Below are 17,851 nucleotides of genomic sequence, written 5' to 3'. Positions count from 1 at the left end.
CAGGGGCTGGTCTGATAAGGCGCCAGATTTTCAATCAAGGCTTGATGTGTTCCGTCTGGCAGTGCTACTCCTGACCTCACGTGTGAGTTCACAGAATTCCAGTGAAGAAACCCTGGATGGAAAGGTCCTTTTTAAAAAAAAAAAAAAAAAAAGATAAAAAACAGAACAGAGAGCAAGCAATCATTTCTTGGTCCTTTACTCTCTCGACCAGTGGGTTTATGCATCTCTCTCTGATTTCCTTTAACTTCTGTTTCGCGGCCTGCAAGCTGGTGATAATCCTATCTTTCATTTACTCCGGAGGAGTATTTTGATCATCCTTCCAGCGGCCACGTTTTCAGAGTGTGGGCGCCCCTGGCGACTCACGCTCCCCCTTAGATTAGCCAACCTCTACAAATGCGGCTTTCATCGTTCATTACTTCGATCCCTAAAAATCATCCCCATCTATGATTTTAGTTATTAAAGCTCTAGGTATGTCGGGGGAGTATGCCATGTCATCGTTTATAGTTTTGTCCCTTTTCAGTGAGACAGAAAGACTCACTGCTTCTGGTAGAATTTTTTCGCTGCCACCGTCGTGCCTTAGTCAGCTCTCTCACCTGTATCTCTCTCTCTGTTCACAGTTGTGGTCTTTGCAATCCACAGACCTCTCTAAAGCTCCTGGCATCTCCTAAACTCCCTTTCTTTCGGTGTGTTTTGGGTCGCACGGAGCATGAAATGAGACTGCCAGCCAGCAAAATGTATCCCTGGGTCCCCAGAATGCCAGAGGGTTAAGTCAGGACAGAGTGAAAATACAGACAGCTTTTCCCATCTGGGGAAGACTCTGGAGGGGGGAGGCAGCGTCGCCCTGAAGCGGGGCCCCTGTGCATCGATCTCCCTGGCCTCGTGGCTGCTGCCAGCCTGGCTTCTTTAAAGCAGACTGTTGCACACAGTACGGGGTGCAGGTGACTGGTGACCTCTGTCTGGGTCGGTCCCCTGCCCGTGCTGCAGCCACCGCCACTCTGCGTGGCTTGTTTCCATCCCCATGGAAACTCCCCTGGTTACAATTCTGGAGTTGGTATGTGTGTTGGCAGTTCCTGAAAAAGAGAAAAGTTGGGCCCAGACTGGATTTTTTTTGCAGAGAGAACCCGGGGAGAAGGGAGGCGCAGAATCATTGTCTTGTTGGATTTCTTCTTGCAGGAATTGGGCTGTGTGCAGTTGGAGGTCAGACCCCAAACGAGGCGAGCTTTGTACACAGTTGCTGTCCTTTCCACCAGCTTTTGCCTACATGGTTCCCGTTGGCATCTGAAGGACGGTCACTTAACAGAGGGTCTCTTTCCTGCTTTGGTTGCAACCTTTGAATCCTTGCCTCTGAGCCAAGCTTCAAAATGAAAACAACTCAGCTATTGTCATTGTTACTAGCATTGATTTGAGGATATATTTGGTATCAGTGAAAGAATATAACTCCAAATGCCAGCCCATGGCTGAGCAAAATGGCTTTCTCCCTCAAAAATAAGTGTGGACCTCTTGATTGGGGTAGTTCATTTCCTTGCTTGCTTCCTGTGCTGTAATTGGGGAGCTAACTTGACAAACCTTGGTGAGAAAGACAGACAGACAGACTCGGTGCTGATATTCACATGCGTGTGATGGCCAGGGCTTCATCCCTGAAAGATTCGATGGAAGACAGACGAAATACAAGGGGACTTTGACTTAGTAATAGGATTAGTCTTTGTAATGTAACAGGTATGTAGAATCGAAGGGTCCTGCTTTGCTATGTAACACTCCTTGTCTTAGTTTCTCATGACCACCTAACGGATTACTCAAATCTAGCAGCCTCAAACAACACAACGTTATTACAACACAGCTTCTGTTGTTTAGGTGTCTGGGGACAATTTAACTTAGTCTCACAAAGCTGTAATCTGGGTGTCAGCTGAGGCCGTGACCTCATTGGAGACACAGTTCCTCTTCCAGGCTTATTCCCGCCGTGGGCAGCATTCAGTGCCTTGTGGTTGTGGGACCGAGGTCCCAGCTCCCATGAACCACTCTCTCCATGGCCAGCTCTCATCTTGGCTGCTTGTTTTCTTCCCGGAAACCAGCAAGAGAATCTCACTATTTTAAGGCTTTAACATCATCTCCCTGACAGAGGATGATACCTTTTTTTGTCACGGCCACACTCGGGGGAGGGCGTGGATGCCAGGCTGGACTCTTACGCCTTTCTAGAACTCTATCATCCATACCCTTCAGCTGAGCGCTTGGTCCAGCTGTGTCCATTCACATCCTATCCTTTTTCTCTTCCTTCCATTGACTTATTAGTGCCAGAAGAACTCATTCATTCATTCACTCATTCATTCTACATTTATTCTCTCCTGGTATGTACCGAACATTGTGCTATAAAACTTGGTAAAGTTATTGTCAGCATCATAAGCACGGTTTTCTCAGTTGAAAGAGAGAGAACTTAGGAACACTCTTAATGGTTTTCAAGCAATAATTTTAACTTCTGTTTGGTAACATTTTGCTGGAGACCACACTAAGAAGATAATCAGATATCAGAAGAACACCTCTGCATTTCACCTCGAGAGAGGGATGCCGTAAAAATTAGTTAGTAAAGCAGAAGACGACAGGAGGGAAGGACATCCAGTAAGGTCTGGGCAGACTGGCCCGTGTTTGGATTTGTGTATCTCATTGAGTTTTAGTCTCTTCCAGAAGCTGTAGCAGCCACTGGAATAACTAAGGGGGGGGGGCAGAAAACATATATAAATGTGGGTCCCACCTTCAAGGAGCTCAGAATCTTGTGGGACAAACCGACACTCGTCTACCAGTGAACTTAAAACCGCATGTTACCCGTGCTTACCTCCTGGCTTCACCGGAAGGGGAGGCGGAATGCAGGACGGGGCATCTCAGAGCTGGCGTGGTGTTTGCCAAATAGCCTCCATCCCCCGTTGAGCAGAATGAAACAATGTGATCCAACTTTGACAAGCAATACTTACTGGAACGCTTCCCGTGTGTGAGGGCACTAGGGTTTCAAGGATGAGTGACACATGGCTCCTGCCCTTGAGGACTTTGCTGTCTAGCTGGGGAGATGCATGTGAGCTTGTGGCAAATGCTGTAGGAGAGGAGTGCACAGGGTGGTGTGACGAGGTCAGGAGCGTGGAAGTCACGAGTGTCTTTGGGGAATGGAGAAGCAATGATGTGGCTGGACGAAACTACGCAGAGCATGTTTAGGGATGGGGGAAATGAGGCACCAGGGATAGGCTAGGTCCGCTGCAAAACCCTTAACTATACCCGTGAAGATCTCAAAATTTGTCCTGGTAAGCAGCAGAAACCTTCAGAGCTGTTTGAGGACGGAGTATAGTCATCGACAGCGTAAGTTCCCAAACTGCATGGCGTGGATTCCAAGTCTGGCTACCTTTGTAACCCTGTCCTCCCTAGGACTCCTGTCTGTAAAGTGGGGATAACCCCATACACAGGAATAAACAAGGGAATAAGAAAACAAAAACCTTAGTATAGCGTCCGGAATATCGTATTCACACAATGATTCAGCTAGAGTATACTAAGGATCACTGCATTATAGATTCCTTATTATTATTATTTTATTATCATTATTGTGATTGTGATTGCTGTGATTAGTGACATGATCAGACAGTGGCCTATCGAAACCCATTTCAGAACTAGAGTGACAATAGGCTGGAACGGAAGAGTTGGGTTTGAAGGATTAGACCTGGCAGAACTTGCTTTCGGGCCCGTCATCGGACGAAGGTAAGACAGCAGGAGAGGCTGAGTCACTCCCAGGTTCTGGCAGCTGTGAGGTACTCAGGTATTTGAATGAGCGGATGAATAAATTTAGACACACCGAACCGTGGCTATGGGGATGTGGGTAATGGAGAAAACGGAGCTGATTTGGGTGCGGTGCGATGCTGGTTTTGGAGACGCGGAGTGTCTAGGCTGTGCGATGGGAGATGGGCAGTGATCCTCCAAGAGGCGATAGGGCGGGAGGCAAGATAGTTGGTACTTAGCAGCGTATGTGTGCTGCACCTGCACTTCTCACTCTTGAGTCACTATGATTCAAAAGTTTCCATCCCTAAAGCGCCACATGTATCCAATGCTATTTCATCACCCCCCACATTTCTTACATTAACAGCCTAGATCCCCACCTCCCAAGACCCAGAGTCTCAAACGTTAACCTACCAAGCCGATCACACTTCAGGCCAAAGCCAGGGGGGTCGCTCAAATAAGCGTATCATCAGAAGTATATTCTTTTCACTAGGTTTCTTGAAATTCTGCAAAGTCCTGATCTTGGGATTGCCAAGGCCCTCAGCGGAGACCGTCACGGAGAGAGGTGATAAGCGAGCCCATCAGAGTAGATGAGACCGCCTAGGGAAGGTTGCACATCACAATGAGAAGAGAGTCGGGAACAGCTGTCTGTACCAGCCCCACACCCACCAGCTCATTCCAGAGAGGTTTCCTTTGAGCTCAGTTGGAAGACTCCCAAAAAATACAGTGTGATGCTAATGCAGACAGCTGAATGAATGAACCAAGGTTCTCCCAATTAGGAGAGCCTTCAGGGTCCAGTTCCCCAGGCCTAAGACAACTGTTTTCTTTAGGCAGGGAAGAAGCCAGAGGTTACCGAAAGCCTGGCCCAGAGCCCTTGTTAGCCACTTGGCTACTTTCCTCAAATTCCCAGCAGGCGAGGACTTTTAACAAATGCCTGTTTTTCGAGTTGGGCTTTTTTAATCCGTTCTGCCCAATTTCTGATGCTGGGTGACCCAGAAACTCAGCGTGATTTGGGAAAGTGACTCGGGCTTGGCATAGTCTGGACAGATGTGGTTAATACCTATGGACAGATGGTGTTCATCCGGTAAAATCAGGCACTTTATTGTGTTAATTAATCCAAGTGGGACCCTGAAAATACAATATTAGCTGAATTTCCTGTCTAGCAAGGCGATCGGTGCTTTCTGTTGGGCTAAATCGGGAACTCCTGTATCCTGGCATAACCAAGGATGTTCTGGAAATCTCTTCCATAAGGAAGAGCTTTTGATAAAAGCAAGAAAGGCAGAGTGCTAACAGAGCTCATTTAACGATGGGGTCCCCACCGCCTCAAGGAGGGCCAGCCAGCCTCTGCTGTGAGCCGGGCGTCCCCAGACAGCTCCCCAGCTGCCCACAGGCCAGAGCTGTGAGGAGGCAGTAAAGCGATTCTCACTTTAAAGTAGTTCAATTAGCACTTTTTTCTTAAAGACAGAAAAACACTTTGGTTCCAAAAGTGGTTCTCTTCCTTTCAGCAACCTGTGTATTAAGAGGATTTCTGCGGGCTTTTGTTTTACCATTTAGCAGCTGGTCTTGGTGTGATTTCTCTCCTTCTGAGGGAGGTCAAGCAGTCCAGGGGGGTGATTCTAGTTTCTTCCACACCCTCTTCCCCAGATGCCTTTACAGAACATTGTATGCATTTACCTGGGAATGGAAGAAAGGGGAAATGCTCGCTTATTTTTAACTTACGGCTATAGAGTCTCTGTGTGATCGGCAGGAGGCGATTTGTGTATAAGAAAGAGGGCTGGGTTGTATAGTCAGACAGACCCGAATGGAGGTCTTGGCTCTATAACCTACCGGCTGAGTGAACTTTGGTAAATGGGAAGACCCGTACCTATCTCGCTAGACGTGTAGAGTGAGTAATTTGAGTTGATGAGTGGGAAGATCCAGTGCCTGGAGCCTGGTAGGAAGAAACACCATCACCGGGCATTCACCATGTACCAGGCACCGTGCAGAGCCCTTTCCATGTGTGGCCTCATTTTCCTGCTTTGGTCACCCTGCGAGGCCAGTGTGACTCCTTTCGCTCTCAGCTGAAGAAGCTGAGGCTTGGAGAGGCATCCCAGCCCCCCAGTGGGCATTCAGTTGGTCCAGGATTCAATATCAAGGTAGTTGAGTTGTACAACTCCATGGTCCTCACCCCTCTGTACAAATATTGGCGACTGATTCTCTGCTCGGTGCCCCCGTGAGGCACCACGAAGCATTTAACAAATGCCTTCCGCGGCGGTTTTGGCACCCAGCCCCTTTGTGCAGATTTCCCCTCATTCCACGTTTCGCTCCAAAATTTGCCTTTTCCCAGAAGGAGATCCTCGTCTCTCCCTTTTTATGGGCACTCGGTGTGAACTTTTTTGTCCTTCTTTCCTTTCTGTTCATGAAGGCGGAAGAGACGGAATTTCAACAAGCAAGCAACAGAAATCCTGAATGAATATTTCTATTCCCATCTCAGCAACCCTTACCCCAGTGAGGAAGCCAAAGAGGAGTTAGCCAAGAAGTGTGGCATCACAGTGTCCCAGGTAAGGGGCCCTCAAAGGCTCAGCTTCTAGCCTGGCTGTGGTGGAGCCCACGTGGCAGGGTCTTGGAGGTGTGGCTTTACCAAGCTTTCATGCCTTGCTCGCTTTAGCATCCATCTGCTAAAGCCCAAAAAATGGCAAGGTGAGCACCTTATAAGTTGAAATAGGAGAGCTTCCAGGTAAGTCCCTGGGCAAACTAGAGAGGGTCCAGCAGAACTGGAGGAATAGAGTACAGTATAAAAACAGGGTTGGGGTTCTTCCCGTTGAATGCTCGGTTGCTTTAAAAATGGGCCAACGTTCTTACGTGTCCTGGGAAAGCCATCTGCATTTGTCGCATGGTTTGCTCAAACACAGGCCATTCCTTAGCTCATCTTTTGCCCAACCCAAGAAAGAGCCCGTGAATGGAACTTTGAGATGTCCTCTCTTGACGTGCTAGTCTCTGTAACTGATGGGAGGTAGGACTTTTAACATGTCTCTGTGATGGCATCAGAATGGTTGCACAAAATGTCACTGAGTGCCCCCTTCCCCCAAAGAGCAATAACCATAATAGTTGCCAGTCGGCATGGAAAGATACATGATAAAAATAGTTTTATGGGCCTGGTGTCTTCAACAGTAATATGGAAATAGAAAAGTAGGCAATATTTCTGTGTACGTGTATTTTGTTGGCTCAAAGGATCCATCCAAAACTTCTTATTTAATCTGAATGCCATCTCAAAGATGTCCACTGGTCTCTAGTTAAGAACAGTAGTGAGGATTCTGAAATCTAACAGAGAAAGTCCCTCTGAATTCTGTCACAGGCAAAAGAACCAAATGTACTGGCATTTCCATAAAAGGGGTGGGGGGAAGAAGGCTACGAAACTTCACCTGGCATCTTCCAAGTAAAGGAGATGCTGTTTTGTATAAACTGAGCATTTGTACTTCCTTGAATTAAATCCTGGCTTCTGTTACTCCCTGTGGGGTGCTGATTCCATCATCCTCTGTTTACCTAAGCAGAATTAATTCTAGTCAGAATCGAGAACTCCACGCAGAGCACATACAACAAGGAGATTACCAAGGCCTCCCCCACATGCTGTGGGGATTTTGGCAGCAGCCTTGCAAACCCCAATTCCTTTTCATCTCAGACCTTCCTTAGATGCTTTGATTCCAGTGGAGGTTTTTCCAGTCTTAACCCTGGGAAAGCAGAACACCAGAGGTCAAGCTCAGGTGACCTGGTTTTGTCCAGGTCTCGAACCATTCTTGTCCAACTTCAGATCCCTTGTCCACAAGAGAAGAGAATTGATGTTTTTGATATTTGCTGCACGTTTAAAGAATGGTTTCAGGTAGGAGCCATGTCCCTGACAGTCAGCGAATTTGATACATGGAATGTTCTACTTCTGAAGCAGAATTAAATCACTATATGGTCTGACTTGTAATTCTGGGATTCAGAATTCTAAATCCCTGTTGAAGATAGAAGGAACTCTTCAGGGTTAGTTAGTCTGTATTAAATCTAGATCAGAGATGGAATCCCGGCCCGTTCCAGCAACCTTCACTGACTTCATTATGGAAACGCAAGGTGCAAATAATTTGCCCGTTAAAATGAGTATTTATATATGGTATCGCCTTTCCCTTTCCTTCACCCACCTTAAGGCCACGCCATTCTTCCTTCCCCATCACATTACTCCCTCTCGACAACTAAGCTATCCCACTGTTGCCGAACAAGTCCCAGTGGGAGACAGTATGATACAATATCACAGCAAGAGCATTTGGCCAGGAGCATGTTTTCGTCAAGAATCAACTGTGAGATTTTAGGGAACTCCCTCTTTTGGGGTCTCAGTAGCCCTGCCTGCCAATCATGGTTCATTGGACCACATGATTTATTAAATTTCCCTTTAGTTCCCAAATCTAGGGGATGCAGATTTGGGGCTTGTGTGTGTGTGTGTGTGTGTGTGTGCGCTGTAGCTATTTTGGGGCTGTATCTTTCTTGCGTTTTGTTTTGTTTGTTGTTTTGTTTTGTTTTTTGTTGCTGCTGTCATTTATTTTGGTTAATAATTACTCCGCCATCTTGAAATTATCCTACCTTGGTTTTCTTGCCACTGTCCTCTCTGGAGTTGCCTTCTTCCTCTTGGGCAACTTTTGCTTGGTCTTCTTAGAGGACCTGCTGTCTTTCTCGACCCTAGAAGTACCATTTTTTCTTTAGCCCTTGTCTCTTCATGCCTATACCATGGTTCTTGACCTTTTTTTTTTTTTTTAGCCACAGATTCTTTCAAAATCTACTTATTGTTGATTCCTCCCATGATCCACAACAAAAAGTGTGCTGATATACCCAAATTTATCTATAGACCATCCTCCCCTTTGATCCCTAAACAGTCCTTCCTGTATTACCAGAGCTGCTTGGCATGTGGTCTCAAAGAAGACACTTCGGAAGCTTGTTCAAAATGTAAATCCTTAGATCTCACCCCAGTCCTGAGTTAGAATCATGGCACGGGGCGGGTTGGGGTCTGTTTTCATGAGCACTCCATGCACACTTTGACTCAGAAAAGTATTGTTCTACACACTTTGTCTGAGTGATCTCTACCGTGCCTCCGGCTGAAAGTATACCTTTATTTGAACATCCAGATGAGACTTCTGGAACACCAAACTCCTACAGCTTACTTCCCAGTGGACCCTGCCATGGCTCTTCCCAGGCTCTTCAAACTTAACAAGTTCAAGAGGCAATCAAACTCTCCCCAGAGAAACGATTATTTTTTGTGTATTACCTGTCTCAGACTGTGTCTGTCATCTGTGTGTCCCCAGGGCCTCGCACATAGTAGATCCCCCATGACTATGAACAGCAAGCCAGTTAATGAAAGGTCTGGTTAAATCCGTGGCTCAGGGCATCTGATATCACCTCGTGGGCCATGTTGGAAGTACGTGAACGGACTAAGCGTCTTGGCTGCCGACCTGTCTGCTCTTCTCACTGATAAGGGAATCACTCCACCGCCACGTCCCTTCTCCACCCTCATCCTTCTCTTCCTTCTTTTCTCTCATGTAGCTGATTTAACCACATAGACCTCAGACATTTCTTTTCTTCCTCAGAAGCCCTCCCAAACTACCTTCAACTTTCTGCCTTTCTTCCAGATCATCCAGTTATCTTAGAAAAATCTTCCTCTTTTTCCTCTCTGTCATCTGAAGAGTGAAAGTTACATCAAGGAAAGCATGAGTTTGGGAATGAAATCAGATATCCTGTGGTCCTAAAATGGCCCCGGAGTGCCCTTTCTCTCTTAATGTAACTCTGTAGGCACCACCATTTACAATAAATAAAACAATTTCTCATGGAATTTCTTTCTCTCCTTTCCTTTACTAATACTGCAATGGTATGGTTTGATTTTGGTGACAAAGGCTTGGTATTTCTGCCATGGTATAAGCCACCCAGGCCTGTGAGGGCTAACCTTATAAGATTTCTAAGTTTTGCTAATGCATTTAATTTTTTTTTTCAGTTTATTTATTTTGAGAGAGCAGAGGAGGGGCAGAGAGAGAGAGAATCCCAGGCAGGCTCCGTGCTGTCAGTGTGGAGCCCGATGTGGGGCTCGAACTCACGAACTGTGAGATCATGACCTGAGCCGAAACCAAGAGACGCTTAACCGACCGAGCCACCCAGGCGCCCCTAAGTGTTGCTAATGCATTTCAAAGATGAATGTAGTTTTGCGAGAATTATTTTTATCTGCCAGTGTTGGGGATACGTGTGTTATCAACTTTCTCTTCCCTCACCAAATTCATGATTCATTTTGGAACTTTCTTTACAAAAAGACAACATTTTAGTTTGGAGTCATATCTGGAATACAGGGTATAAAACATTCTTCACAAGGCAGGGATTTAGGGGTAAAACTTGAATTTCACTGCATCTGTACTTGTCTGGCCGAGGTCGTGGTACAAAGGGAACGGGGATGTAGAATGGAGTGAGGACAGCTGCTGTGAGCCACATGAAGGAAATAAATTAACAAGTGAAAGTGGAGTAGGCTTATTTTGTGTATTGGCTTTAGCATTTAAAGCCTGGAATTCAAAGGAATAATGTTGTCCGCTTCAGTTTTTCCTTGTGTTGTTAACACCAAGCTTTGCACAAAATACTTAGTGAAATCCATCAGATTGAATTATATTGATCCTAAGGTCTATAGTACATGCCGCTAAGAATCTAGTCAATATTAGCATTATTTAACTTCTATAAATTTGAAATTATTACATCAGGGAGAGCACCTATATGTTGATATAAATTTATATGGGTATTTTTTTTTCATTTCTTTTTTTTTAAGTTTATTAATCTATTTTGAGAGGGGGAAGGGGCAGCGAGAGAGGGAGAGAGAGGATCCCAAGCAGGCTCCACGCTGTCAACACGTAGCCCAAGGCAGCGTTCGAACTCACAAACTGTGAGATTGTGACCTCAGCTGAAACCCAAAGTTGGGAGCTTAACTGACTGAGCCACCCAGGTGCCCCATATATGGATATTTAAAATTCTGTGCCTCTTGATTGCTCAGTGTTAGCATTGATCAGTAACAGGCTTTTTGCCTGAATTGTTGTGCTTATTTTGGTGTCATGTTCTTAAGAGGTAAGCGACTTTATGGGGCACCTGGGTGGCTCAGTCGGTTGAGCGTCCGACTTCGGCCCAGGTCATGATCTCACAGTTTGTGGGTTCGAGCCCCGCGTCAGGCTCTGTGCTGACCACTTGCTCGGAGCCTGGAGCCTGCTTCAGATTCTGTGTCTTCTTCTCTCTCTCCCCCTCCCCTGCTCATGCTTTGTCTCACTCTGTTTCTCAAAAATAAATAAAATGTAAAAAAAAAAAATTAAAAAAAAAAGAGGTACGCGACCTTAAAATGCCTGCCCTAACTTACAGGTGTCCAAGTCTCAATGAGCAGCTCCTTCCTAAGAAGTTTTGCGCAGTGGTCTCCCTAAATGGCGTTGTACTAAGCAAGAGAATCTCGTCGTCTGCGATGGGTCCTCTCAATACTCTTCCTTCAGATCTTTTTCATTGATGTTGTTAAATCAGCATAGGATCCGTCCACGTAGCCTGCCTCCGCAGCCCTCTCCTGATCCCCTTCTGTTTCCTCTGAGATGTTTGCGCCGGATGGAATGTTAACTTTCTCCTCTTCTCTTAAACTGCTCTAGGTATCAAACTGGTTTGGAAATAAGCGAATCCGGTACAAGAAGAACATAGGTAAATTTCAAGAGGAAGCCAATATTTATGCTGCCAAAACGGCTGTCACTGCTACCAATGTGTCAGCCCATGGAAGCCAAGCTAACTCACCCTCGACTCCTAACTCAGCTGGTTAGTTTTTTCTTTGATTTGGGGGGATCGTGCTCCATTTTTTATACCTGCTTTTCCTACATTGGGGTTCTCTTTTAATCCTTTAGGTTTCTGATTGGTTCACTGATGTATTTGATTTGTCTGTTTTGTTGTCGATGCCACTTTGGGTTTTTCCTTTCATTTCCAAAGAGCAGTGCGTCTTACTCTTTAGAAGACGGGTTTGTCCGGACGTTTGCGCTAATGTGTCTGTTTAGGTTGGACGGACCTAAATTGGTTGGTTTGGATGAGAAGACCTTCACATTCTCCTTTCAAAGATGAACTAGATCTGTTACTTAGAGATAGTCCCTTGGGGCTCTAGCATTTAGTCTGTTTCACATGAAGTTTTTATCCTGGTCTACTTTGCTGTTCCCATCACACAGTGTCTGAGGGACCCACCTCTCTGCAGGAATATTCCTCATTACAGTGCTCTGGTGTGCGAAGCCAGCCTGGGATTACCCCTGTCCACTGTTTATAGCTGTTGTTCTTTACTGTTTTACCTTGTTGGTTTCTTTATGTCAACTACAAAGAAAATTGCCAATCATTAATTCAAATTACGCATATTCCAGTTTTCCTATTATAGTATTAGTCATGTGCTGTGCTCCTGGTTTTACTTCAGTGAATATGCATTCCATCACTAACTTCAGAGTTCAGGCTAACGTAATATATTTTGGGGTTTGCCTTGTACCACCAGTGCTGAATTTCCATATGTGAAAAAAACTGTCAATAATACATAAAATCTAACCTTAGTGTTTCTATGCTATGGAAGGCATGTTGGTACTTTTTTTTTTTTTTTTTTTTTTTTGGTAAGGGGAAACCAGAAATCGTTCCTTATTAAATAGTTGTGGTCTCAGATTATGTGGTATTTGCCCCCATAATGAAACATCCGCATTGATTTTGGTGGTTCGGTGCACATCTAAGAAAATTGATGCCTCCAACTTGAAGGGTCACAAATTTAAATATGTTTGACCATAATAGGATTATAAATCTAATTTCTACCATTTCTGGGAAGTGTCCTTGACCCCGAAACTTGTTTGTTCGCTAAAGTAAATTCTCTTTCTACCTTATGGTGGATGGTTATTGGAGACGTGTAAAGCTCCACATGCTAACGTCTTCCGTGAGCTTCTAGAGGCACTAATTTGTTATCATAAGGCTCTCCACGTCACTGGCCTGTTCCATCATAGCCTTGTTTTGTTTAAATGGAATCACGCGTGAAGAGTGGCCTGAGCGTTGTAAGCATGGACATGGTAAGACAATGTAGAATTCAGTCTAGTTTTCTTTTTCCCAGCATGCCAGGTTGGGTAACTGTGAAGAGCGTATACTTTTTGAGGTTTGTGCGTGTGTATTTCCTTCTTTCCCCCTCGTGGCATGATTGACAAAGGATCAAGGCTAAGAGGTTCAATAACCAGAGAGTTTCCTTCTTCCCCATCTGGTCAACTATTAAGCCTTTCAGACTCCAGCAACACTTAGTTGAATCGCACTGCGAGGCAGACATGTTCATTTGTCTCTGGAAGAAGTACAATCCTGTCAACATTAGCAAAAACACACTCAACACTCCTGCAAAGGTTATCATAATGCAAAACAGATATCAAAATGACTTTTTCCTGTCCCTGATATATCTGCATTGCAGATGGTTGAGCATGATTTATGACTAGTCCCTAGAAGGGCCCTGTGGACTCCCTTCATTACTAAAGCCGTAACTTTTTATTCGTTTCTAAAGCACTTAAAAAGAGAAAAGTAAGCATTTTAACCTCCTCCCCCCCACCACTCTGGTTTAAGAATTATGTTGCCTCTCTTGGAATGTCAGTCAATGATTACAGTTTTCTAAGGAATTTTACTGGTAGCTTCAACTTATGTGACTCTTCTAAGCACAGAGTAAATTATCATGGAAAATTTGAGCTAAGCCGTCCAGTTGTGCCTAAGCTGTTGGAAACAATATGCAGAGGAACCCCTTTGTAGTGCTTTTTTTTTTTTTTACAGCAGAGACAAAAGAAAATACTACTGTATATGTTCAGTAGCACGGAATTTTCATTCATCAACGTTTTAACAGAAAAAGTCTTATGGGGGCTTTTCTGCATTTTCCTTCGCTCTTAACACAACCTGTATCGTTGCACAGATAAAGTGAGAACTTTAAAATGTTCAAACTTTTCACCTAGGGTGTTGATAATCTTGTATACTAACTAGTTCTTTGATAATTCCAAAAGGTAAATGATCATTGAAACAGATAGGAGTGTTGAATAAGAGGTTAATATGTGAAAATATATTTTGGCTGAGTTTGAAGTCTAGAGATCTGGAACCTGGAAACTTTTTATATCCTTCATATTGAAGCAGGGTTTTTTCCCCAGATGCTTTACTAAATATAAATACTCATTTCTACGGCAAAAAGGATACTTTGCAAGTAAATCTTCTTCCCTCTAGAGGCTTTTGTGTAGACAAGCAGTACTCAAGTATCTTTATTTAGGTCACTTCTGAATATTCCTATTTGTTGATGTATGCCTGGTCTCTTGTTTCCTTAAGCATAGTTCGTTAAAATCACTTTGGGTGAGGACCGGGGGCGGGGTGAGTAAGCATTTACTTGGCGTGTTTCATATCTGACACCAGCAGAGTTGGGCAGAATGGATGGAACAAAAAGGAAGAATGGAAGGATGACAAGAAAATGAAATCTTCACACACACACACACACACACACACACACACACACACGAAAAGGCAAAATGAGGACCATTTGAAGCGATAGTTATAACCTCAGGTCCATAATCCTGCAGTCACCTGGGGGAACTCATTCTTAGTGTCCTATTTTTGATGAGATTATAAGAGCAAGAATCAGATCTCAGAAAAACAGGGCCCCTTTTGGAAAGTCAGATGATCTTCTAGGGAACATTTTAGCATCCAAGAAGGAAGAAATTGGCTTGTGCGTTACAGATGTTTTGCTGCCGCATAGCATCAGCATTGGTATTTTATTAGATGCTGTGATTAGCCAAGCAACCCCAGGCTCATTGAGGCTCAGGACCCCCTCCCACGATTCGAATTCTTTTGCTGGCTCTGGGGCGTGTGTTAGGGGCAACTGCGAGCTTGGCCATCAAAGTACTTCCTCTGGCACTATTTAGTCAGTGGCAAACTCTAGTACATGTGTGTGCTACCCCTAATAGAGGTTTGTTGTTTTTATGGATTGGGAGAGCATGTTCTTATTAAAACCCCTAGATCCTGGCTTCGTAAGAGAAGTTTATGTATGTAGGACCCACAGAGAGGAGGTAGCACACCCAGAGAGGTTGGCCAATCCTTAATAAATCCTTAGGAACTTTTACAATTTTTTTTAAAGCCAAGCGAAAGAATTTATCACACTGATGTTTTCTGCTGTGTTTTTTTCTTCCCTTAATTTCTACGTTAGAAAATGAAAACACAGCCTGCTGGAATTGGAACTCTAGAACCTTGCCATGTGCGCCTGCTAAAGGGATGTCACACTGAGCCAGACAGCCTCTCTCTCTCGTGCTTTGTCCTGAGTAGAAAGTGGCAATGATTTTTGGAGTTTGGAAGGGGACTAATCATGGAAAAGAGAGAAGCAAGCCTGAGATGCAGCGAAGCTTACGTCTATCAAAGACGCCCCATCTTTTGCGCCTCCGGGTGGTGTAGGGGGTCCAGTCTGATCAGCTACCATCTAATCTCTCTGAAGCCTTGATTTCAAGGCTGCACAATTAGGGTAATACTTGTCACACAGCCACTTTATGAAAATGCCACGGGGAATAACCAGCTAGTACTTTTAAACACTTTGCATTCCTCAGCAAGGAATAGTAAATCCTCTCTTATGCTACGTCATTGGTTCTCATGTGGATGAACTTGTACCTCAGGTGACATTCCGTAATGTTTGGAGACATTTGGCTGTCCCACTTTGGGGAGGTGGGTACCACTGGCATCTGGTGAATAGAGGCCAGGGATGTGGCTGACCACCCTCCGATACATAAAGCATTCCTCCACAAGGAAATTTCCAGGCCAAAATGTCAATAGAAACCTGGCTTTAAGTTTAGACTTGATCGTTAGTATTCTGGTTTTCGGATTATGAAGTTAATTGTTTTGTTTTGGTTTTTTTCTGAACAAATTCAGGTCTCCTAAAGACTCTTCAGTAGCAATGCAGTCTTTGGGAAATGATCTTCCGAAAATGGATGTTAGCACATCTCCGCCTTGCCATATTTGCCTGAGCAAATGCATTAGAATCCGTAGGTGACCCATTAGTTCTTGTCTGTCTAGTGGATTGTAGATTTAGCTCTGTATATGCCCCAAATGTCTGGACGACAGCTTAAATGAGCCACTTGCCTTCCTTCCCCCTCCAAATTCGGAACCTTTTAACTGGCAAGCACGTCTCAAAATGCGCTCTTAGTAATTGCTGATTCCCAGCCACCTGCAGGTAAGGTGCCTGACGGACCTTCTCAGCAAGCCAGGTAATTCTGTGTTAGTTCTTTGAGAATTCCGCAGCACCGCTAAGACTGCCTGTTCTCTATTTGTCAAGAAAGTCCGTCCGCCTCCGGAGGCTGTCCGTTCTGTGAGACGTTTTTTTCTAACCTCCAGTCCAGGAGAAGAACGTGTCTTCTCCTCCTTACTTAGAGTCTCGTGTGGGCTTCTGGCTGCCTTGTTGCCGTGTCAATGGCATGCGGCCTCTTCTCTCAGAAAAATCAGTGCCTCTAGATACTTATCAGGGGGTCGGAAGCCATGGTAATGTTGTACATGGGTGTACGGACAATAAAATGCAGAGGCAAGAACACAGGGATCATTCCTGCAATTACTGCTCTGATTCAAATGCACTTGTACATGAAGGACATTGATATGCGCATATTTATTTCCATGTACACTCGGCAGCCAGACATATTTACAATTTATCTATGCACATATATTTTTTAAATCATCTGTGTCAATTGCGGTGTGTATCTTGTAAATGGCACGTTCCGTACCTTCATGGTACCCGGCACCATTGCAGCCCTGTGGGGCTTTTCTCCCATTCCTTCGTTTGCGTGCTAATTTCCCGTAAGCCATCAGCGAAGCATATAGAGTGTGGGTTTATTACATGGTATTTGATTGGGAGAGAAAGAAAATCCCTGGGCATCAAACTGAACACTCTCGGAGGAAAAACACCCTGGTGTCATACAGACAATTCTCATTCGGGGATCTGGGAGCTGACTGTTCTCGGTTCTGATGCCATCTACGCGGGAGCACGCGTTGTAACAACGAGTACAAAATGGCTGTTATTATTTGGGTTCAATTAAAAGAAAGGTTTGAGAGGGATGTTAAGTAGGACATGCAGGTCCGGGAATTATGTACCTCAACGTGACAGTGTGATCTGTGCTGCACCCTGCTTCACCCACACGTTGGGGAGATTTGCGCCACATTACTGGAAGTCGAGAATCTCCCCAAGGAAACTGTTGGGTTCTTCGGAATGGCTCCTGCCTTGGGAGGATGGGGACGCTATGAGCGGTTAGACATAGCACAGAGTGGCAGAGCTCAGAATTCATTGCCGGTCAAGGGACTCTTCCAGGGCACAGAAAGAGCCTTCTCTCGAGCTCCAGGAGACAGCCCTCTAGGAGAGCGCAGATCCCTATCTTGGGAGATGAGAAAGTGTCAGAGCTGGGGCATCATTGCTGGGTGATCCCACACGGATGATGGCTGTCAGAGTGTGAGGGCAAGGGCGCAGTTTGAACAAGACAGAGTTGGAAGTAGAGTGGAACTGACCTGGGTCCCTAAGGTCTCTCCTTTTCTAGGCTAATGTCATGTTTTAACCAAACCTTGCACGTTGAGCTTTCTTTCCTAATGCGCTGAGCTGCACGATGACTTCAGAATAATGTGAAGCTTCCCCACGCCCTTGTGTTTCGGCTGCGGGTAGGCTGGGTTTACCCCAGTGCAACCTGGGTGCTGCCTGAAGGCTAACTGCCTGGGAGAAGGCTTCTTCTCTGGGAGGTGAAAGCAGATGGCTGACTGCTTTTCTTGAGGCCCACTTTTATTATTACCATAAGTGTTATTATTAGCATTTCGTATTCCGTGCATGCTTCAGAATTCCTGGCCCGTTATTCTGTGTCACGTTCCTCCGTAATGGCGGGCGGCAAGGGAAGCAGGTGACCATTCTCACGTCTTCTTGCAGTCCTTGACGCTCTCCCGGGCTGCTTGCCACCCAGCAAGGAGCCCGACCTTCTTTCCAGAAATCAGGAATGTCAATGGACTCGCGTCCCAGGGCCAGCCCTAACGCGTGGCACTGCTTTCATGCATACCCCACCCGGGGCTGCTTCCCACGTGAGGGCAG

General features: G+C 45.2%; 1 protein-coding gene across 4 annotated transcripts in view; it reads left to right on the top strand.

Annotated features, from left to right (window-relative positions):
- PBX1 (PBX homeobox 1) overlaps positions 1 to 17,851 on the top strand; it is a 295,008-nt gene that overhangs the window by 244,525 nt on the left and 32,632 nt on the right. For all 4 annotated transcript variants that reach the window (XM_030303262.1, XM_030303263.1, XM_030303264.1 and 1 more), the window contains 2 exons: positions 6,149 to 6,284; positions 11,397 to 11,556. In XM_030303262.1, the coding sequence (XP_030159122.1) occupies positions 6,149 to 6,284; positions 11,397 to 11,556 (296 nt within the window). The remainder of the gene's footprint in view (positions 1 to 6,148; positions 6,285 to 11,396; positions 11,557 to 17,851) is intronic.

This window comes from Lynx canadensis, chromosome F1 (genome assembly GCF_007474595.2).
Source record: "Lynx canadensis isolate LIC74 chromosome F1, mLynCan4.pri.v2, whole genome shotgun sequence".
NCBI classification, from domain to species: Eukaryota; Metazoa; Chordata; class Mammalia; order Carnivora; family Felidae; genus Lynx; species Lynx canadensis.
Note: the sequence above shows the minus strand (reverse complement) of the source record. Positions and strands in the feature narration are given on the sequence as shown.